Consider the following 23,510-nt stretch of genomic DNA (forward strand, 5'->3'; position numbering starts at 1 on the left):
AAAGACAAAAAATAGTACGTGTCACTGTCTTTTATATTTATTTATTTGGCTGCACCAGGTCTTAGTTGTGGCATGCGGGATCTTTAGTTGCGGCATGTGGATCTAGTTCCCTGACCAGGGACTGAACCTGGGCCCCTGCACTGGGAGCACAGAGCCTTAGCCACTGGACCACCACGGAAGTCCCTGTCACCGTCTTTTAATACAACAGATTTTACATGTCCTTTAGTCACAAGTGTCTGTGTTGTCTCAATACAAATCAACTGTCTGCCATATTTCCTGTAAATGGGCACATTTAAGGAAGACATTTTCTATTTCAAGCATGCCTGCGTGGGAAGATAAGTAACCCATTAGATGACAGCCAAAACCTATCTTCATTTCACGAAGATACAGAATTCTTTAGGGAGATCTACTGTGAAATAAATTTATGTATAAAAGATTTTTAAACTATTCTTAAATAATTAATAATTTCCCTTTAATCACTTTATCTTTGGAGTAAGTACAAATGATTACTAAAGATGAAAAAAACAGACTCAGAATCCTAAAGCCAGCAAAGGGCAGTCAAACACAGGCCCCTAGCCTCATTTTAGAAAAAGCTAATATCCTAAAATGTTTCTCTACTTGGAGGAATGGGGGAGAGGTGGAAAAAGAAGCAGGGGGGAAATGATTTGTAATATTTTGCTGATTTGTGTTCTCTCTCTGCCATAAATAATAAATAAATAAATAAATACACACACACACACACACACACACACACACACACACACACACATATATTAGTTTGTTGTAGTCTTCGGTCTGGGAAAGACTCTCAGCCTGAGATAAAATCCCTATGTCATAAAAGAAAAGACCATATAAATTAAAGCACATAAAAATTACAGCTCCTAAATAGCAAAATACAGTCAAAAGACAAATGGGGAAAAATACTTGCACATGAGAAATAAGTGATTTCCTAAATAGAAAAATTCTCCCAAATCAAGGGAGAGAGAGGTCCAAACAAAACACAGGCAAAATACCCAAATAGGAAAAAATTTGTTTAATATTTATTTAATTTATTTATTTGGTTGCGTTGGGTCTTAGTTGCAGCAGGCTGGCTCCTTAGCTGTGGCATGCGAACTCTTACTTGACGCATGCATGTGGGATCTAGTTCCCAGACCAAGGATCGAACCCAGGCCCCCTGCATTGGGAGCACGGAGTCTTAACCACTGCGCTACCAGGGAAGTTCCAGGAAATTCTTTAAAAATACACCCATAAACACAAAATGGTAAACAAAACAAACACACTCAAAAAAGCTGCTCAATTTCCACTCAAAATTTCAAAAATCCAAATTAAAAAAAAAATGCCAGGTTTCCCTGGTGGCGCAGTGGTTGAGAGTCCGCCTGCCGATGCAGGGGACGCGGGTTCGTGCCCCGGTCTGGAAAGCCCCCACATGCCGCGGAGCGGCTGGGCCCGTGAGCCATGGCCGCTGAGCCTGCGCGTCCGGAGCCTGTGCTCTGCAACGGGAGAGGCCACAGCAGTGAGAGGCCCGCGTACAGCAAAAAAAAAAAAAAAAATGCCATGCAACACAAAGACCTAAATTTTAATAATACCTAGACATTAGCCAGAGTCTAAGAAAACAGATACTTTCATAACACTGTCTGCAGGAGTATAAATTAGAGAAACCTCTTAGGAAGACAATTTGATAGACTGCTTAGTAAGCAACACTGCTTATAACAGTTAAAAAAAAAAAAAAAAGGAACGCACCATTCCACTTTCTCTATGAATTTGACTGCTCCAGGAGGCTAATGTAAGTAGACTCACACAATATTTGTCCTTTTGTGACAGCCTTATTTCACTTAGCATAAAATCTTCAAGGTTCATCCATGTTGAAGCATGTGTCAGAATTTCCTTTCCTAACATAATATTGTAAATCAACAATACTTCAATTTAAAAAAGAAGAATTTCCTTCCTTTCTAAGGCTGAATAATACTCCGTGATATGTATTTTGTTGTCGCACATTCTGTTTATCTTTCCATGGGTCATGAACACTTAGATTGCTTCTACCTTCTGGGCTATTGTAAATGCTTCTATGAACATAATACATTACTTTTTTAAGATGAGAAACGATTTATTGATTCTAATTAGAAAAGATTTAAGAAAACTTGAAGACTGAAGATAAGTTTAATTCAACCAACAAAACTATAGTCAGCTGTTTATCAAATCCATGGTTACTGCCTAGATTCCTGTACATGAAAACTTGATGACTACAACTCTTGGGAAAAGGCAATGTTTTCAGTAAAGCTTTGAATGACAAAATTCTTCAGAACTACTACTGGCACCATTACTTCAGTGAAAAAATACGTATATGCATTATTTTGCACCAATCTAATGGTGCAAAATAACTATTTACTAAGTAAAATTAATTGTTAACAAAAAGATAGTGTGCAACTGATATGTAAACCTCTGAAAGATTATCCAATTATAAGGAGAAAACAATCCCAAAGGTTCTATGATCTTTAGACGTTACTGGCTACATAAAATAGGAAGACTGAACCTTTTAGACAATCTCAGAAAGAATTCATGAGGTACTTCTTCAGAGAATAGGAGGGAGGAGTTTACACTCTAAAAGTCAAAATATATAGTGCAGGGGACTTCTCTGGCAATCCAGCAGTTAAGACTCTACGTTCCCAATGCAGAGGGCCTGAGTTCGATCCCTGGTCAGGGAACTAGATCTCGCACGCCGCAACTAAAAGATCCCACATGCCGCAACTGAAGATCCCACAGGCCGCAAAATCCCACGTGCCACATCTAAGACCGGGTGTAGCCAAATAAATAAATATTAAAAAAAATATATATATATATATGTGTGTGTGTGTATATATATATATATATATATATATATACACACACACATACAGTGCAGGAATACAGACAATGACGGTGGCCACTAAGTTAACTTTTGGACATTTCTTCTCACAATAATTAATGAACAACTTCATAAATGTGTCTGATTTACATAGTACTGAGAAAAGCTCAAGTATAATTGTAAAGAGAATGCAAATGACCATGATTAACCATTTCTTAAAGTAATGGCAGTAAATAAAACAGTTAAATGAAGAAAAAAAGGAGCAAGGCAAGTTGATCAAAAGGGGAAGGCTGGAGAAAACAAAGCTGAAGTAGCAGAAGCCAAGAAACTAACAAAAATCCACATCAAGAGTCCGGGGTGTAAATACAAAGGGCTCTTTGAAAATGTGCTTCCTACCTGGCTTAATAGGACTATTACAGTACAACTGCTGAGAAGGAAATTAACTTCTAACCTATGGCTTACTTCTTAGTAAAATAACAGTTTAAAAAAAGACTTTGAGAAATTTATAAATCCCCTCTAATATTTCACTTGATTAGACTTCTATCCTTATTTCACAATATATGGTTACTTAGAACAGAATCAGGACAAATGTGATCTTTTTGTAATATACATAAATTCCATATTCTTTTCATCCACCACTGCATTTCTGTAAATCTTTAAAGACTACCGATATTTCCAGATTAAGGAAATGGGTCTTCTTTATCACTCTTTAATCTTAAAAGGTCTTTGGGTTTTTCTACTCACTTCCAATGGTTTATAAACTTTTAAATAATCATGCTTCCCAATAAAAACTCTGCATGAAATTAAGCCTGTTAAATTAAGAAATAAGTCACCAGTCTCTATGCCAATCATTCCTGAAACTTGTTAAATATGCACACTTCTCCAGTCAACGCTTTAGTCATTAATTATAATCTCTAGAACTAAAAAGCTTTTCTTTACAAGCAAAAATTTCCAATAAGATCAACACAAAGGAAATCAAATGTCATAATCCTGTGAGACCCCAAGCTGTGATGAAAGTTCCTTTTATACATCTACTTTTAGACCGGCACAGCAAACTTGCTGAAAAGGAATAATATGTGTCAAAAAACACCGTGGAAAGGGTTACTTCATTAAAAAAAAAAAAAAAAAAAAAAAAAAAAAAAGGTATAAGTGACAAGAAAAACTAGAGTATATCATTAAACACCTTAGATTAGTATAACAAAGCACAGACACCATTTTTTTAAAATTAACTGCAATATAATTTAAAACTATTTGAAACTTTATAAATGCCACTTAAGTCTGAACCCAAGAAAGACTATTTTTGACTGATGAGCATAGCTGGTTAGGAGATGATTCATCTGAAAGGAACTGGTACACCAATGTTTTGTATGATGGCTACACAGTATTTCTAGATATTAAGCTCTTTTATAATCCAACTAATCATCAAAATATACTTTTTTTTAAATCTTCACAGCATTCCAGTTACCTTTATGCACTATGGAGAATGGCTAGAATAAGATTTTCTTTTCTTTCTTTTTTTTTTTTTTTGCATGAGAGAGCTTTTAATATTATACTTATTCATCTCTCACTTTAGATTTTCAGTTATCAATGGAAACACCATTTGTATCAAAAGCTGACAGAGTGAGCATATACACAGGAGAGTCATGTATAGATTTTCACTGACCCCATAGAGATGTTACATGTCCCATTTTACACCTTGTTTTGTCATTTAATATTTTTCCATGCCAATAAAGACCCTTTGCTAGCTCTAACATGGTGTGCCCTAGAACAAGATTTTCTAAACTAAAAAGATCTTAGAAATCTTTTTTTTTTTAATTTTTTGGCTGCATTGGGTCTTTGTTGCTGTGCGTGGGTTTTCTCTAGTTGCAGTGAGCGGAAGCTACTCTTCATTGCGGTGCTCGGGCTTCTCATTGCGGTGGCTTCTCTTGTTGCGGAGCTCTAGGCACATGGGTTTCAGTAGCTGCAGCACGGGGGCTCAGCAGCTGCAGCACGTGGGCCCTAGACTACAGGCTCAGTAGTTGTGGTGCACGAGCTTAGTTGCTCTGCGGCATGTGGGATCTTCCCAGACCAGGCATCAAACCCGTGTCCCCTGCACTGGCAGGCGGATTCTTAACCACTGCACCACCAGGGAAGTCCCCTTATAAATCTTATAATCTGACCCATTCAATTTATGGGAGAAAATAAATGTACCTACTTTATATAATAAATGTGTTACTGGGAACTTCCCTGGTAGTCCAGTGGGTAAAACTCCGCGCTTCCAATGCAGGGACCCCATGTTCAATCTCTTATCAGGGAACTAGATTCCACATGCATGCTGCAACTAAGAGTCCACATGGGGCTTCCCTGGTGGCGCAGTGGTTGAGAGTCCGCCTGCCGATGCAGGGGACACGGGTTTGTGCCCCGGTCTGGGAAGATCCCACATGCCGCGGAGCGGCTGGGCCCGTGAGCCATGGCCGCTGGGCCTGCACGTCCAGAGCCTGTGCTCCGCAGCGGGAGAGGCCACAACAGTGACAGGCCCGCGTACCAAAAAAAAAAAAACACATGCTGCAACAAAGATCCCACGTGCCACAACGAAGATCCCAAGTGCAACAACAAAGATCCAGCACAGCCAAAATAAATATTTAAATAAATAAACAAATAAATGTTTTACTGAAGAGTTAAGGTGTCTTATTTTGTTTTTGTTTTTTTGGCCGCACCGCACAGCTTGCAGGATCTTAGCTCCCCGACCAGGGATTGAACCTGCGCCTTAGGCAGTGAGAGCACAGAGTCCCAACCACTGGACTGCCAGGGAATTCCCTGTCTTTTTTATATACAGCATCACATACTAACTGAATTTTAGATACTCTCTATAAATTGAGATTTTTGCAAATCTTGTTTTCTTTGATTAAGGCTGAACCCACTCACATAATAGAAATTAATATCTATTATGGCATTTAATTCTAACATTGGATGAGCTTGAAATTCATTTCATTGAAAGAATTCAAGCTGACTAAAAGGAACAACCTTAAAAAAATCTAAGGATTCCATGATTTCTACGAAAAAAACTGAGGCGCGGGGGGGGGGGGGGTGCCGGTGGATGAAAAAACAGAAAAAAATTCCCACAAGAAAAACAGCAGTTCTAATCCTGTACGTTTACAATGAGGAAAAAGAGGAGGGGAAAAATAAAGCTATTCACAGGACACTATCTTTGTTTTGTTTACTAGTCTTAAAGTTTTTCGGTGATTCTTAACTTTTTAACCTCAACCTTTTTATGTCAAAGCTAAAGTAAGTACTTAAATATACTGCTAGCATTCTATTCTTAATTGTTTGCCTAAACCATATTTCTTACACTTTTTTCCACGGACTGCTTTGACAGCCAGTGAAACCTATAAACCCTTTCTCGGACTATTATTAAATTAATCAAGTAAAATGCACGCATTACAAAGAAACCAATTATATTGAAATACAATTATCAACTTTTGAACATACAGGAAATACAGAGGACAAAAGGTGATGTTAATGTATACCACAGGACAGGCATGTAATCAGCAAAACACACACTGAGAAACTCTACAACTTGGTTTCCAACAAATTAAGTTGTAAACAGAAAGAGAGATTAAAACCTATGGATTAAAAAAGGTTGAAAGAGTCCCATGTCCATCAGTAAGTGAATACACTGTGGTATCCTGACTGTGGTGGTGGTGATTACAAGGATGCCTACATTTCTCAAAATTCAACAAACTCAACACTTGAAATAGGTTTATTTTACTGTATGTAAATTATACCTCAATAAAATTTTAAAAATATATCTTATGTACCTTATTTAGAGCCTGAGTGAAAAAAAAAAAGATTCTTAAAACAATTACAAACTCGAGTACTGGCTGGATATTTGAAAATACTGACTGGGTATTTGAAGTAAGGATATACCATAGTATTGCTGAATATCTTTAAACAGTTCTTATCTTGTAGAGATAAACACTGAAATACTTGTGGATTAAATAAGATGTCTAGGATCTACTTCAAAATAATACCAACTATACACATTGTAGGGCTTGTGCAAAGGAATAAGATTTTAATTCATTAAGGAACTCTTTGGACAGGGGTGAAGAGTAGTGTAGAGGGAGCAGAAAAAAAAAGGTGATGCAGCCACTATGGAAAGCAGTATGGAGGCGCCTCAAAAAGTTAAAAATAGAATTACCATATGACACAGCAATTCCACTTCTGGGTATATAACCAAAGAAACGCAAAACACCAATTTGAAAAGATATGCATCTCCGTGTTCATTGCAGCATTTTATTTACCAAAGCCAAGATACAGAAACAACCTGTGTCCAGGGATTGATGGATGGATAAAGAACATGTGGCATATGTGGTGTGCGCAAACACAATGGAATACTATTCAGCCATAAAAAAGAAGGAAATCTTGCCATTTGCAACAACATGGATAAACCTTGAGGGCATTATGCTAAATGAAATAAGTGAGAGAAAGACAAATACCATAAGATCTCACTTATATGTGGAATCTTAAAAAAAAAGTCATTGATATAGAAAACAGATTGGTGGTTGGGGGTTGCGGTGATGGGTGGAATGAAAGGGCTCAAAAGATAAAAACTTCCAATTATAAAATGAATAAGTCATGGGGATATAATGTACAACACAGTGACTACAGTTAATATTGTATTGCAGATGTGAAAGTTCCTAAGAGAGTAAATCTTGAAAGTACTTTAAGAGAGTAAATCTTGAAAGTACTTACCACAAGGAAAAAAAAACGTTTTTTGTAACTATGTATGGTGAGGAAGTGGTGATCATTTTGCAATATATACAAAAATCAGATCATTATGTTGTACACCTGAAACCAATATAATGTTATATGTCAGTTATACTTCAGTTAAGAATTAAATTAATTAAAACTTATTAATTTAAAATTAGTATTAAAAATTTTAAGTTAAAACAAACAAAAAAAGAAATAAGGTTGAGGTCAATAAGCCTGGGGGGAAGTGGGGCAAGGGCAAGATTTTGCTGAGATACCACACAAAGTGAGTGACTGACGCCCAAATAAATGGAGCAATGATGATACCTAAAAAACTCCCTTCTTACTAGTCCCTCTTCTGAATGACTCAGCATATAATACAGCTCATACTGATCCTGTGATTAACCTCATGTCATAAAGTCAGTGGTGGAATTAGAACCAAAACTAAAATGTTGAAAGTGGGGTAATAGCTCTAAAGCTGCTTACAAATGGCACCAGAGGCAGGTAATTCACTCATCCACAAGTTGTCTCCTATGAGAGAAAAAACTGAAGACAAAAACATGCAAGCCATTTCCAGCCCCACCTTCCTTTTCTTGCCTTGCCTTCCACCTCCCCCACAATGTTGGTTTCCAAAGAGAAAAGCCAAGAGGGAGCCAGAGGCAGCAGGGGTGAGGTGCCCAGAGGTGGCAGGCAGAGGTGGGGGAGGCAGAGTGGTTGGCCTATTAGTTACACTGAGAACATACTGGGCAAATAAGTAAATATATTGAGAATAATGAGAGGTTTCTCACTGTCTGAGAAGGGATTTATAAACATGGAAATGGGGAGGTTAGAAAGAATCCTCATGTATTGAAACATGTGTGAACATAGTTTCAAAATATATAGAGATACATGTATTATATATACATGTAAACATATATACATGTGTACACACACAATACATATCCTCTTAGCTCTGCAGCAATGGGTAAACTGTGCACCCAGATCTTGGGTTTCTAAATACCATCCCTCCCTAAAAGGAACCAGAGTCTCTTGGAGAATGGCTGATTACAGGACTGGGAAAGGGAAAATACAAGATGAGCCTTTGTTGTTGCCAGAAATAAAGAAATGCTTAAAAGAGTAGTGGGAAGATATCAAAAGGACACAGTAGCCAGTTTGAAGGAGCTCCCATTGGTCAAATCTAGAATGATTTGGGTATCAAAATAAGCAAGTCCTAAATTAAAATCCATTGAAAAAAAAGGAAATCATATATATGCGTGTGTGTATATATATTTCCAAATATAATTATGGAAAATTCTTACCTACAGAATAAATGTATAAGAAATCACAGTAATAGATTCTCATTTGGCAACAATCACAGCAGTATATAATACAGTCAAGAGTTATCAATGGGGGACTACCCTGGGGGTCCAGTGGTTAAGAGTCTGCCTTCCAATGCAGGGGATGTGGGTTTGATCCCTGGTCGGGGAACTAAGATCCCACATGCCACAGGGCAACTAAGCCCGCACGCCACAACTACTGAGCCCGTGCACCAAAACTAGAGAGAGAAGCCCGCATGCTGCAACAAAAGATTCCGCATGCCGCAACTAAGACACGATGCAACCAAAAATAAATAAATGAATAAATAAATATTTTTACAAAAAGTTATCAATAGCTGCTAAGGCTACTGGGTTTAGGGTTGATGACAGAAGAGACTATCAGTGTAATACTGGAATATCTCCCCATAAAATGCTAATCACATAAAGGGGGGAAAATGGTGAAGACACTAACTTTACTAGGTGATCGAAGTTAACATCACCAGTGGTGGGATGGATCCAATACTGTCTCCATATTCTGAAAAAGCACAGAATCATTTCTCTGGTATTCCTGCCAAGATTGCAAGACCTGATCTTGTCATGAGGTAATACTGGACAGACCTGGGTAGAGGGTCAGCCTACAGAATGAAAGAATTATGCTCTTGGGCTTCCCTGGTGGCTCAGTGGTTAAGAATCCGCCTGCCAATGCAGGGGACACGGGTTCGAGCCCTGGTCTGGGAAGATCCCACATGCCGTGGAGCAACTAAGCCCGTGTGCCACAACTACTGAGCCTGTGCTCTAGAGCCCAGGAGCCACAACTACTGAGCCCGCATACCTAGAGTCTGTGCTCCACAACAAGAGAAGCCACCGCAGTGAGAAGCCTGCACACCGCAAAGAGTAGCCCCCACTCGCCACAACTAGAGAAAGCCCGCACGCAGCAATGAAGACCCAACACAGTCAAAAATAAATTAATTAATTAAAAATAAAAAAGAATTGTGCTCTTTAAGACTATCAGGCACATGAGAATTAGGGTAAGAAACTGTTCCAGACGGACGACACATGACAACCAAAGGCAATACATGGTACTGGCTCGGATCCTGGACCAAAAAGGAAAGAGGGACATTGTTGGGGTGGCTGGCATCATTTGAATGAGGTCTATGGATTGAGTAATAGTGCTATACCAATGTTGATTTCCTTGCCAAAAATACTGTATGGTGCAATGCAGTTTTGGGGAGATATACACTGGAGAATTAAGGATATCATGCCAGGAAAAGACAAGAGAAGGTAATGGAGCAAATGTGGCAAAATGCTAACAACTGAGGAATTTGTGTGAAGGGAATGTGGGAATTCTTTGCACTTTTCCTGAACTACTTCAAAATAAATTTTAAATGAAAAACAACAACAACAAACAAACACACAGGAAGGCGAGAAGTGGATCTATGTGTATGGATAGGCCTTCATTCCTATGTATCAAATGCCATATTTTCAAAGAGGCCTTCCTCGTCACTCCCACCCGCATTTACTCTCCATCCCCTCCTCTGCTTTATTTTTCCTCATAAGGCAGAATACGTCATGGTTGATGGTCACTGGGGCTGAACAATGTGTACATGAGTTTTATTTACTATTCTACTTTTGTGTATGTTCAAAATTCTCCAAGGTAAAGTTTAAAAGTATATCTACAACACAGATTGATCATACAGTAATATATGTATGCATCTTTATTGATGCATTAAATATAAGTATTTAGCAGCAGGTCTAATAGCTATTGTCATTTCCAAGTTGTGATGAGCATAAATGAAATATCGGCAACAACTGTAATGTAAAATATGAAAATACATCTGATTGGTGTTGGTGGTGAAATCATCACAGGTACTACTACTACTACCATGTTGGTACTACACCACAATACAGTTAAAATTGATGGAAATGCTAAATTCTGATTAAGAAGTTACTGAAAATAAAGACATACTATTTTCCTATCCAAATTTAAGTACCTCCTCCTAAATTCTGGTCTAAAGAGTAATAGTTTTCATTCTAACATCCTTTTGATATAATAAAGTGATAAACTTTTAAAATCTTTTTTCTTTTCATCCGAGGTTACTTAAATAATCTTAAGTGGGGAATATCCTGGCAATCCAGTAGTTAGGGTTCCTTGCTTCCACTGCAGGGGGCATGGGTTTGATCTCTGGTCAGGGAACTAAGATCCTGCATGCTGTGACACGTGGCCAAAAAATAAAAATTTTAAAAATAAAGAATAAAAAAATCTTGAGTGAAAAAGAGCCTTTATTGCAGACAGCATAAATTTTAAAAATTAATGGTTGGGCTTCCCTGGTGGCGCAGTGGTTGAGAGTCCGCCTGCCGATGCAGGGGACACAGGTTCGTGCCCAGGTCTGGGAAGATCCCACATGCCACGGAGCGGCTGGGCCCGTCAGCCATGGCCGCTGAGCCTGCGCGTCCGGAGCCTGTGCTCCGCAGAGGGAGAGGCCACGACAGTGAGAGGCCCGCGTACCACAAAAAAAAAAAAAAATTAATGGTTGAAACAAAAATCCACCACCTACCAATTTACTGACTTACAAAAGATGCAAATCACTATACATCCAATATAGTTTGTAAAATACAAAGTGTTTTTGAGTAAAACTATCCTAGCTTTTTGGTTTTTTGTTTGTTTGTTTGTTTTTTGCAGTACACGGGCCTCTCACTGTTGTGGCCTCTCCCGTTGCGGAGCAACAGGCTCCAGACGCGCAGGCTCAGCGGCCAGGGCTCACGGGCGCAGCCACTCCGCGGCATGTGGGATCTTCCCGGACCGGGGCACGAACCCATGTCCCCTGCATCGGCAGGCGGACTCTCAACCACTGCGCCACCAGGGAAGCCCCTATTTTTTCAATCAAAGGAATAAAATGATGGGGTATTTTTCTAAAAAATCAGAGTCAATTTTAAGAATCAAAGAAACTATAAATGTATTATATGTAAAAGTACATATACTGTGTGTAAACATGATTAGAATGTAACAAAGCCAATACAAGATATAAACAGAAAAATCTTAATTTCATTTGTCAATGTAACCCAAACTCAGCATCTAATACAAAGATACAAAGACATACACATACCCCCAGAATTTAATGCTGGACTAAAAATCTAGCACCAAGTGCATAACACAAGCAATAATAAGTGTCTTGGGGCTTCCCTGGTGGCGCAGTGGTTGAGAGTCCGCCTGCCGATGCAGGGGACACGGGCTTGTGCCCCGGTCCGGGAGGATCCCACATGCCGCGGAGCGGCTGGGCCCGTGAGCCATGGCCATTGAGGCTGCGCATCCAGAGCCTGTGCTCCACAACGGGAGAGGCCATAACGGTGAGAGGCCCGCGTACCGCAAAAAAAATAAATAATAGGTGTCTTCCATTTGAATTTTCCCAGAAATATTCCTTAGCTGTAAGAGGTGGAGCAGTTCTTATATAGTAAAAATCTTTAAACATGCTAGGTTTCAATTCATCCCTATACTCAAAATGAAATCCTAAGTAAATCCAAAAATTCACTAAATTTAAGTTAGGGTTTTATAGAGACATCCCGTTGTGGATTTTTTTTAGATGTTTATAATTTTCAACTTGGCAGACAGTGACACATGTAGGGGGAAAAATGGGAATATTGCAATACTTTAACATCATACCAAGAACATCTTTTCACTGCAAAGCGCATTTCCACACTCTAAAAACCAGCTAGACAGCACACAAAATTATATAATTTCTAATAAGTTGATTAAACATCCTAATTGGTTTCCACAATAGAGTATGCTATTTTCATTCAAAATATGGGTAGCGGGCTTCCCTGGTGGCACAGTGGTTAAGAATCTGCCTGCCAATACAGGGGACACGGGTTCGAGCACTGGTCCGGAAAGATCCCACATGCCGCGGACCAACTAAGCCCGTGCGCCACAACTACTGAGCCTGGGCTCTAGAGCCCACGAACCACAACTACTGAGCCCGCGTGCCACAACTACTGAAGCCCGCGCGCCTACAGCCCGTGCTCCACAACAAGAGAAACCACTACAATGAGAAGCCCACGCACTGCAACAAAGAGTAGCCCCCGCCTGCCGCAACTAGAGAAAGCCTGGGCGCAGCAACGAAGACCCAACGCAGCCAAAATATAAAATAAAGAAAAGAAAGAAAGAAAGAAAATTTAAAACATTTTTTGAGTAGCTGTAAGATATATAATGATAAAGAAAACATTAAACAAAACAAACAGTAAAGGTTAGAAATTGAACTATAGAAAAGTGTTACGTTATTTAGTCTCCTTGTTCAGCAGACTAATATGTCAGTTTAAAGTTGACGAACAACTATTTATTTTAAACCATCCAATATCAACAATTCAGGAGCACAATCTGAATGAATATACATACTCAAGGTATTTTTCAGCCTACAGTGTTTACTCTAAAGTGACTAGTTAAATACAGCTCAAACACTAGGGAGTCTTAAAAGTAAAAGCAAAAAAATATATAGTCCCCAACTGGAATATGCTAGTTTTCATGAAATATTTCATTTTTTTTAAAATTTAGACAAAATTTCAAACTAAGAGGAAAATGAGACTTGGAGGAATATTTAGAAAAACTTCCACATTACCACTATCTCTATAACTTCTATACAAGTCTTTCCAAACCACTGGTGTGTACAGGATTAAAAATGTCTCCTAAATCAAGCCCGAAATCTCTTCATAAGCATACCAAACAATACAACGCCTGAGCAATCAAGAGTCCACAAGAAAGGTAGTTGGGAAAAGGTGCCCTCTATACAAGTCAAACACCATCATTCTTCTTGGTCCTGAGCCCTATGTTTTCCTCCGATCTGCCAGAAGCATTCTAACTCAGGAAATAAAATACAACATCTCAAGTATTCTGTATTAGTTTCTAATGCTATTTCTCAAGATAAGTATAAAATTATTTTACTTTACTTTCTTTAATGTTCAAAAAGCCTGTCATGAAAATAGGTATTCAAAATTATAACATTCAAAAACAGAGATGTTTCTTCAAAGAAACTGGCTCAGCTCAAAAGAATAAACCATGTAGCAGTGATGCAGGCTAGGGAGTCAAATTTGTTTAATTCTAAAAGTATCTCTAGTTATAGGAGTATGTAAGGACAAGGAAACTTTACCACAATACTTTATATTGTGTCCCAGAAGTAAACCAAATTCATGTAACATAACATATAGTCCAGCTATTTAAACTCAGGAAAACTATTATGATTGGACATGTAAAGTTAGAAAAATGAGGGAGAAGATATGCGGATATATGTATATGTACAGCTGATTCACTGTTATAAAGCAGACACTAACACACCATTGTAAAGCAATTATACTCCAATAAAGAGGTTAAAAAAGTGACTGCAGCAAGATAAAATAAATAAAGTTAAGAAAACAAAACACTTTTAAATGAGTTTCATTCTTTGACAAAATTTTTACATGAGCTGCTACCTTGCTCAACCTCTGTGTGATCTTTAACTTATTCTCTAGAACTGGAGAATGGATGGGAAGAACCTGAATAGGTGATTTACTTCAAACCTGAAAATAAGATACAGAGACTTTTATGTCCTTTAAAGGGTTCTATTCATTTGCTCATTCTAATTCAGGGAGTCGCCTTTGCACACACCTCTCTCCCTCTAACAACTAAGACAGCGACCAATTGTTGTATAACTCCTCCCTTCCCCCTTCAATCCAGCTAACATACCATACAAAGGAAAGGACTTTCTCTATTGTGCAAATTCAGTCCCTGCAATGGATCTTTGTTAACTAAGTCTGATTCAGAAATACTCATTTAATTCTTTTCAATCAGCATATTGAATGCTGTTAAAATCATGAGCACAATAGATTATTCTTATTGCAAGAAGGTAAAGCCAAATTTTGAAAATGTTCTGATTACATTTTAAAGGTTTGCTCTTTCTTTGGCACAGAGGGGAAAAAAAAAAGCTAAATCAGCAACCTTCCCTCAACCTATTTTCTACCAAAATATAAATAAAAGAATTGGCTCTGACCCTCCCCCATCCCAAATGCCTCTTAAACTGCCTTGCTCCCAAAGCTGCCTCATTTAATCATTTTTTTAATCCAAATACTTACTACAAAAGCCTAATCATCGTTACGAGAACATTCATTTTGAAAACATTTTATATAATGTATTCCCAGTGTACACCTCTTAATCCTGTAAAACAGTTATTAATGTTGAAATCAGCTAGGGAAAACAGTAAAAGTAGGCACTTCAACCTCAGTTTTATTATAGATATTGCATGGTTTTTCTCATTATGATTTCTAGAAGACATCAGAATTGGATGTTCTTAAATTTTCTTGCAGAACTCTCATTCTGGTACAAGCACCGTTTTATCCCTTTCACTTAAATTATTCACATTTAGTTTTCCTCCCGGTAGCAACCACACACTTTACAAAACATTTTCTACAATAAGGATAAAAGACCTTGAATTTCTCCAAACAAAGTCCATTTAGCTTCACAGCTGGATCAGCAAGAACATTTCTTGTACCCGTTTTAAGGATACACAAGAAGCCAGAAATAGAGACTACCTGTTAGGGGGTGGAGATGGGAAGGGGAGAGTGGGAACTGGAATTCCCAGGGTCGGGGTAAAGAGGAGATTTTTCTCTGTAAACCTTTTTACACTCTTTAAACCCACTAAGAATGCACTATCTACCCAAAGAACTAAGCAAACTTGTTTAAAATTTTCAAAAGTCGCTTTTAAAATAAAGGAATTTCAGGGACACTTGGTCTACTCAGTTTTAAGATAATCTTATCAATAGCATCTGCTTTTGCTCTGCAATACGTAACACACTCCTTTAAATGCAGTCGCGAGCAATGTGCCAGCTAAGCCCTCTTTAATACAGCAACGTTCCTCCAGACCGCCGCTTTCCAAGGCAGCTCGCATCCTCTGCCCGCTCCTCCCTCTGTGCATTCTGAGATCTGCTCTGCTGATTCCCACTTAAAGTGGGTCCTGGCCGCCATTTTAGAAAGTCATTCACACAAGCCGGCCGGCAGCACCATCCACTTAAAAAACCTTCCAAAACTCCCTCGAACGATTTCCTCTTTCCTCTCTAACCCCTCATCTTGCAGAGGGGTCAAACTCCCCGCGATAGGCATACAGTGTCTCTATAATCTGCATAATGCGAAATGACACGTCTGGCCACATGATACTGAGGGGGCAAAGCAAATGCTGCAATGCACGTGTTTGCACGTCGGTGCATACGAATTTCCCAGGCAGACACCTACAGAGAAGGTCCACAAGGAAATAAAAGTGAGCACATCTAAGTGGCTTTTCCAGTCCAATAATCTGCACCTAAATGATTTTTCCACCAATACACTGAAGATATGGGGCCTCCATATGGGGTAAGGGGTGGGGCAGCGCCACGGAGAGTTCCCATCTGTTTCCCCACTGAGCCCGAGATCTCCCCTTTGTCACAGGGGACAGAGGCGAGTTTTTGCTCCTGCCTTGCCGCTGCCTGATTTCTCAGCACAACGTAGTAAACACCGGGAGTCCCTGGAAGCGCGCCTCCCCCAGTCCTAACGAGGACAGCTTTAGTGGGTTATGAACGGCACTATTCCAGGCTCCTTTTCACACGCGGACACGCGCAGACGCGCGCTCCAGGGGTGAAGATTTAATACCCCAGTAACAGCAACCACCAACAGAATCAATGATCCTCCATTTGAAAGAGCGGAGCTCCGCTGCCTCTGCTTCCATTTCCTTATGCAAGCTGCTCAAGAGCAAGCGACGCAATCTATTTTTCCCATGGTGACTCACTAATAAGGTCGCTCCATAATTTCCCCTTCACTCACTAGATAGTAAGAGGAATTTAGAGTATACCAAACTTAAAACCTTCCGAAGTCTTTAATATAACAAGAAACAGTAATTTTCGAGGACAATCACATATCTGCTACAGTCCTTCTCAATTTACACCAGTGTAAGTAAACCGTCATTTTCAGTATTTCACATGGAGGGCTCTATCAGCTATGACCCACATAGATTTCACAAAACAAAAACAAACGGTAAAAGCTACTAAATAAAATGTAATAAGAACATTCATTCCTACTACGCTATTAACAAAAAAAAAATATTCTGGGAAGAACCTTTTTAAAAGCTACATCTTTTTTTAAAAGAGCTACATCTTCTAATCTGAAAAGGCATGCATTTTTTAACCACTGATTTAGGAATCCTGGGTGGGAGGGAAACACCATCCTTTTAAAAAAGGCTCTGCAGTGTTAACGCCGGCGCGGCCGCAGCAGCGGAGATTCCCGAGGCTGGGAGCACAGCGCGGTGGGGACTCTGCTATATGAGGTGGCTCCTCCTCTGCGAGCACTCGGTCCCCACCACCCTCCTCATCCAGGGACCCCAGAGCGCTGAAGGGAGGAAGGCGAAAAGAGCCGAAACAGACGCACCAACTTATTTTCAGACACCACCCCCCACCCAACCCCACATAAACAAGGGGAAGAAATCAAAACATTTGCGTTTGCCATTTCCATTTTGTTTCTAGGTCTGTGAACCTTCCGTGAGAGGTCCCTAGAATCCAGCAGGGTCTTCCCAGTTCCTAGATATCCCTACGATACATACCAAGACTTTTGTTTTTGTATAACCTTTCCTTTCCCCACAAAACCCTCTCTAGGTCAGACATGTCCACGCGTCCGCAGAGCGAGGAGCGCGAGTTGCTGCGGGACTCTGGAGTTGGCCGGGCCAGGGTAGGGGTTCGGGTCCCGGCCCGTCGGCGGCTCGGTTCCGCCGCATCTGCCGGGCCGGCGGGGGCGGCTGCTCGGAGCCGGGGCAGCGGCGCGCTAGGACGCGACCCCACCGCCGGCTGGCCAGCCTGAGGGCACCCTCCCGGCGCCGGCTTCGCGGAGGTCGAGAGACAGCCGCCTGCTTACTGGGAACGGAGAGGGCGGCAGCCGGGCCCGCTCCGCCGAGGCCTGAGGCCCAACGCCGCGACACGGGCCGAGCAGCGGCCAGGCAGCCGGGCGCCCCCCGCACCCTTCCGTGGGTCTGGCCCGGGTCTCCTCACCAGTTCCGCGCAAGGGGAGGGGCCGGCAACGGGCCGGAGTGGGCAGCGGCGCCCGAGGAGAGAGCGCGGCCCCGGGCCTCATGTCACTCACCGTTTGAAATGCTCGATGATCTTCTCTTCCCGCACATTCTCCGGTAAGTTGCCCACCCAGAGGTGCCTGGTTTCCCGGACCATGCTGGGCGGTGTGCCGGCGACCGCTAGTGCTGGTTCCCCCTCGCCGGCTTCGTACGAGCCCGTCAGCGCCGGGAGGCGGGCGCCGAGGCGGCGGCGGCGGCGGCTGCGGCGGTGGCGTCGGCAGCGGCGGCGGCTCCTCCGGCTCCCCCTCGTGCAGAGACCATCCCTCTCCCCCAGGTTCTGACTCTCGGGCCTCGCAGCTCAGCTCTGCCGCCACCAAACACCCGAAGCCGACCCCCGCGCTCCGGCGGCGCATGCGCCCGGGATGCGGCGGGAGGGGGAGCGGGTAGGAGGGGCGAGCGGGACCCGGGCGGCAGCGACTACGACGGAGCTGGCGCTGTGGCAGCCGGACGCTTCCCACCGGCGCGCGCGACCCGCCTCCCTCACCTCGGGCGCGCGCGCAGCCTCCCAACAGCCCGCCGAGGCTGAGACGCCGAGTTCCTCCCAGCCGATGCGCAGGCGCGCGGGGGAGGGAGGAATGCAGGGCCGGGAAGGAACGCTCGCGCGCTCGGTCCCGGTGCGCAGGCGCGCAGCACTCTGTTAGGGCGGGCGCCGTGTCAGGCCTGGGGCCACGCGCTTGCAGAGGCAGGCATAGCCTCCAGCCCCTCGAGTAGGGGTCCCAGGCGCTGGCCTGGGGGAATAAAAGAGAGAAAGGGGGTTGGTATTCACAGGGCTGCGTGTCAAAGCGGTTGCCACGGCTTCGGAGTTGGCCGGGCCAGGGTAGGGGTTCGGGTCCCGGCCCGTCGGCGGCTCGGTTCCGCCGCATCTGCCGGGCCGGCGGGGGCGGCTGCTCGGAGCCGGGGCAGCGGCGCGCTAGGACGCGACCCCACCGCCGGCTGGCCAGCCTGAGGGCACCCTCCCGGCGCCGGCTTCGCGGAGGTCGAGAGACAGCCGCCTGCTTACTGGGAACGGAGAGGGCGGCAGCCGGGCCCGCTCCGCCGAGGCCTGAGGCCCAACGCCGCGACACGGGCCGAGCAGCGGCCAGGCAGCCGGGCGCCCCCCGCACCCTTCCGTGGGTCTGGCCCGGGTCTCCTCACCAGTTCCGCGCAAGGGGAGGGGCCGGCAACGGGCCGGAGTGGGCAGCGGCGCCCGAGGAGAGAGCGCGGCCCCGGGCCTCATGTCACTCACCGTTTGAAATGCTCGATGATCTTCTCTTCCCGCACATTCTCCGGTAAGTTGCCCACCCAGAGGTGCCTGGTTTCCCGGACCATGCTGGGCGGTGTGCCGGCGACCGCTAGTGCTGGTTCCCCCTCGCCGGCTTCGTACGAGCCCGTCAGCGCCGGGAGGCGGGCGCCGAGGCGGCGGCGGCGGCGGCTGCGGCGGTGGCGTCGGCAGCGGCGGCGGCTCCTCCGGCTCCCCCTCGTGCAGAGACCATCCCTCTCCCCCAGGTTCTGACTCTCGGGCCTCGCAGCTCAGCTCTGCCGCCACCAAACACCCGAAGCCGACCCCCGCGCTCCGGCGGCGCATGCGCCCGGGATGCGGCGGGAGGGGGAGCGGGTAGGAGGGGCGAGCGGGACCCGGGCGGCAGCGACTACGACGGAGCTGGCGCTGTGGCAGCCGGACGCTTCCCACCGGCGCGCGCGACCCGCCTCCCTCACCTCGGGCGCGCGCGCAGCCTCCCAACAGCCCGCCGAGGCTGAGACGCCGAGTTCCTCCCAGCCGATGCGCAGGCGCGCGGGGGAGGGAGGAATGCAGGGCCGGGAAGGAACGCTCGCGCGCTCGGTCCCGGTGCGCAGGCGCGCAGCACTCTGTTAGGGCGGGCGCCGTGTCAGGCCTGGGGCCACGCGCTTGCAGAGGCAGGCATAGCCTCCAGCCCCTCGAGTAGGGGTCCCAGGCGCTGGCCTGGGGGAATAAAAGAGAGAAAGGGGGTTGGTATTCACAGGGCTGCGTGTCAAAGCGGTTGCCACGGCTTCACTGCTAGGAGAAGCCAGGACCTCTTACCCTGCTCACCTTTGGCCAGCTTCTGGCGTTTCCGGGCACTTAGAGCCGCGCCTGCTTGGGAAAGTGTCAGAACAAGGCCGCCCTTCTCACGGCCCAGCTAAGCTGTGACGGCTTCAGAAACCCATCCCTCCCAAGAATGTAACATTAAGCAACTTCATTTTATATAGAATCTTGCGAAACCGTTTGCACGTTCTCTTTGCTGATCGTTATGGCATACCAGGAATAGAACTGAATGAAGTGAGATGGTTACATGTCTGATGGTGTTCCCCTCAGAGGATTTGCTATATAATTTAATATCTAAGCCGAGGAGGGGATTAGAACTCCAGCCTTTCCAGGCCTAAAAGCTTTTAAATTTTAAAGCCTACAGCCTTTTTAGTTTACGGAAGCCCAGGGAAAACCCACAAAATTAAGGCAACAGTACTGAGTCCAGAAAAAATGCAATTTTTTAGGTCAGCAACTCAGCTTTCTTTTACATTTTCTACCTACAGAAAAAAAATATAACAGGTGTAGTTCTTTAGGTAGAGACCAGATTTTAAATATTCGATCTCATTCACTTTCTCCACAGATATTGATACAAGCCAACTTATCATCAAACTGTGCTATTTTGAACTGGAAAATATGGTCACCATAATAAATAGCATTAATATATGGGGTCACCTGTGCATAAATTGTTTCTTTAATTCCACAGATGGTAAAGCTCCAAGTAGTTTTTTTGTTTGCCATATAGTTTAACATAAGCTTCTTAATGATGTGTCAGAGAGTCACATCAACTTTTCTTGTATTTGGTTTAATAGTCTACACTATACTTAAACTTGATCTCAGCAGGTCTGCTCAACTCTCAACTAAGATCGTCTCTCTTCCTTCCTCTCTCAGGATGTTAGAAGGCTAAGCAAGCCCTTGTCTTACTTACACAGTTGCAACAATTACAGAACAAGATGTGCTAGCTCAGGTAATAACCTTACCATCCATTGAAATAATATTTAGAATTTTGACAAGTTACTTCTAAAAATTCTAGATTCTGAGCCAGGTAATTTAATTTTTTTCTATGCTATTTTTCTGGCTTATGTTTACATTTTCTATTTCAACACACTTTTTTTGCGGGGGGGAGGGGGCGGCCAGTAACAGGCAGAAATGGAAAGAGGTGGTTTAGAAAAGTTAGAAAAAGCACCACCACAATAATGGCACTCATTCATAATTCAGTTAAGGCCTTTAATGCCACCACAGAGGTTGACCTTGTCTTCATGCAAATCAGAGTCATTAAATGATACGGAAATTTTTGTTCTTGAAAATATTATGGAATTGATTCCTCAGTAAAAGTGAAAGCAAATCAACCTACATTCAGATGTAGGATTAGCCATTTACATTTGCCACAACTATCACATAAGGAGTGTTAGGCCAGCACACTGTTACCTAAACTCATGAACTTCATAGTTCTGTATATGTGGCTGCAGTTAGTGTTGAACCGAAGAGCATTTTTCCACGAAGCATAAATTTCAATATTAGCAACCACAATTTGAAACACATTAAAAAATATTATGTAAATTACTCATTTAAAACCTGATAGGCGGGGCTTCCCTTGGGGCACAGTGGTTAAGAATCTGCCTGCCAAAGCAGGGGACACGGGTTCGAGCCCCCGTCCAGGTAGATCCCACATGCCGCGGACCACCTAAGCCCTTGCACCACAACTACTGAGCCTGTGCTCTAGAGCCCTCAAGCCACAACTACTGAGCCCACGAGCCACAACTCCTGAAGCCCACACACCTAGGGCCCGTGCTCAACAAGAGAAGCCACCTCAATGAGAAGCCCACACACCACAACAAAGAGTAGTCCCCGCTCGCCGTAACTAGAGAAAGCCCGCGTGTAGCAAGGAAGACCCAACGCAGCCAAAAATAAATAAATTTTTTAAAATGAAATAAATAAAACCTGATAGGCCCTGAGTTAGCTGCATCTTCTTGGTGTCACCAGGAAGAACAGAAAAGGCTGAGCTCAATCACACTAAAAGGGGCAACAAAGAAGAGGATTCAGAAAACACTACCTTGCAATTAGAGAAATAAAAGGCATATCTCACCTTGAAGGCAGGCTTCAGTTAGAATCATGCTGAAGAAAATTCAAGGGCTGAAAAGAGGGGGGGGGGCTTTTAGAGCAAAATCATTAGAAGAGAGCTTAGAGTCATTATTAAATGTGGTATTTTGTATCCATCTATGTACTCCCACAGAACAGTAAAAGGATAAGCTAAAACAAAGAACCAATTAAGAGGTATTTATACTTTCTCCATGGCACAAGAATAAGGAGACATTAAATGAAAATTAAAAGCAACATGTTTGCCAGCTAAATTTTTTTTAAATGTAGTTCTCTTAGATTATCCTAAAGGTCTTGTTACAGCAGTGCTATTTCCCCATGTAAAAAGTAGATACATAATTTTTATATAAAATTTAATTTGAAATGGACAAAGTTGTTTGCAAATACTTTCAAGCTCCCCACCTTCGGGAGGTAACAGAAGAGAAATTGTGTGGAAAATTACTAACATACAAATTGTTAAACAAAGTTGAGTTAAAGTTCTCCCAAAGACCTTTAGAGATCACAGGATATCAAAAAGACGATTAGCAAATGCCAAATTAATTTAATTATCATTTCTCATTTTACCAGAGATTTATCAAACAACTGAGAAACCGTCTCTGTTTAACAATATAAAGGCTAGGGAATTCTCTGGCAGTCCAGTGGTTAGGACTCCACACTTTCACTGCCCAGGGCCCAGATTCAATCCCTGGTCAGGGAACTAAGATCCCACAAGCAGCAAGGCACGCGCCTGCACGCGCACACACACAAACACACCACACACACACACACACACACACACACACACATATGCTAGCAAAATTCCATTAAACATCATTTGATAGCACCTCATACTCAGATTCTCTTGAAGTGTTACTTTCATCAAAATACTTGTTTTCAGAATTACAGGCACCAAAAATAGCACCCAAGGTGTTCATTTTAGCTTCTTGGGTTTTAAAAAACCTGATACACACTTCTCAAAAGAGAATTCTCAGTTTATAAAATGTCAATACATCAGCTTAAATAGACATGCAGATTATTTAATGTGTAAAACAAATTTCATTTCTGTTCAAATTTTTAATGTGTTCCTATGATGCCCCAAAAAATATTATTCTAATTTCAATAAGGCAGATTCATTTGAAGGAAAAATAGTTCACATTATAGATGCTAAGTTCAAATGAGCAATTCAGGTGGGAATTCTATCCATCTCTATAAAAGTTAATATTTGCAGGTTAAAAGTAATGTCCATGCTCCTTACAGATTCTTTCAGCATAAGGCTACTTGACCTTGAACTTTGGGGGATACTGAAAAACACTGATGGTATGAATGAGAGACATTATAGTATAATGGAAGTACCTCTGGGTTAAGAGTCAAAAATTCCAGGGGCTTCTCTGGTGGCGCAGTGGTTAAGAATCCGCCTGTCAATGCAGGGGACATGGGTTCGAGCCCTG

The 23,510-nt window shown here is 42.9% G+C and overlaps 1 protein-coding gene across 1 annotated transcript in view; it reads right to left on the reverse strand.

The window, feature by feature from the left end:
* The window catches only part of SPEN (spen family transcriptional repressor), a 79,999-nt gene extending 61,936 nt beyond the window's left edge, over positions 1–18,063 (reverse strand). Inside the window, exon 1 of the mRNA XM_007459278.1 lies at positions 17,981–18,063. Within this exon, the coding sequence (XP_007459340.1) occupies positions 17,981–18,063 (83 nt within the window). The remainder of the gene's footprint in view (positions 1–17,980) is intronic.
* Between the last annotated feature and the right edge of the window lie 5,447 nt (positions 18,064–23,510).

Source organism: Lipotes vexillifer, unplaced genomic scaffold, assembly GCF_000442215.2.
Source record: "Lipotes vexillifer unplaced genomic scaffold, Lipotes_vexillifer_v1.1 scaffold496, whole genome shotgun sequence".
NCBI classification, from domain to species: Eukaryota; Metazoa; Chordata; class Mammalia; order Artiodactyla; family Lipotidae; genus Lipotes; species Lipotes vexillifer.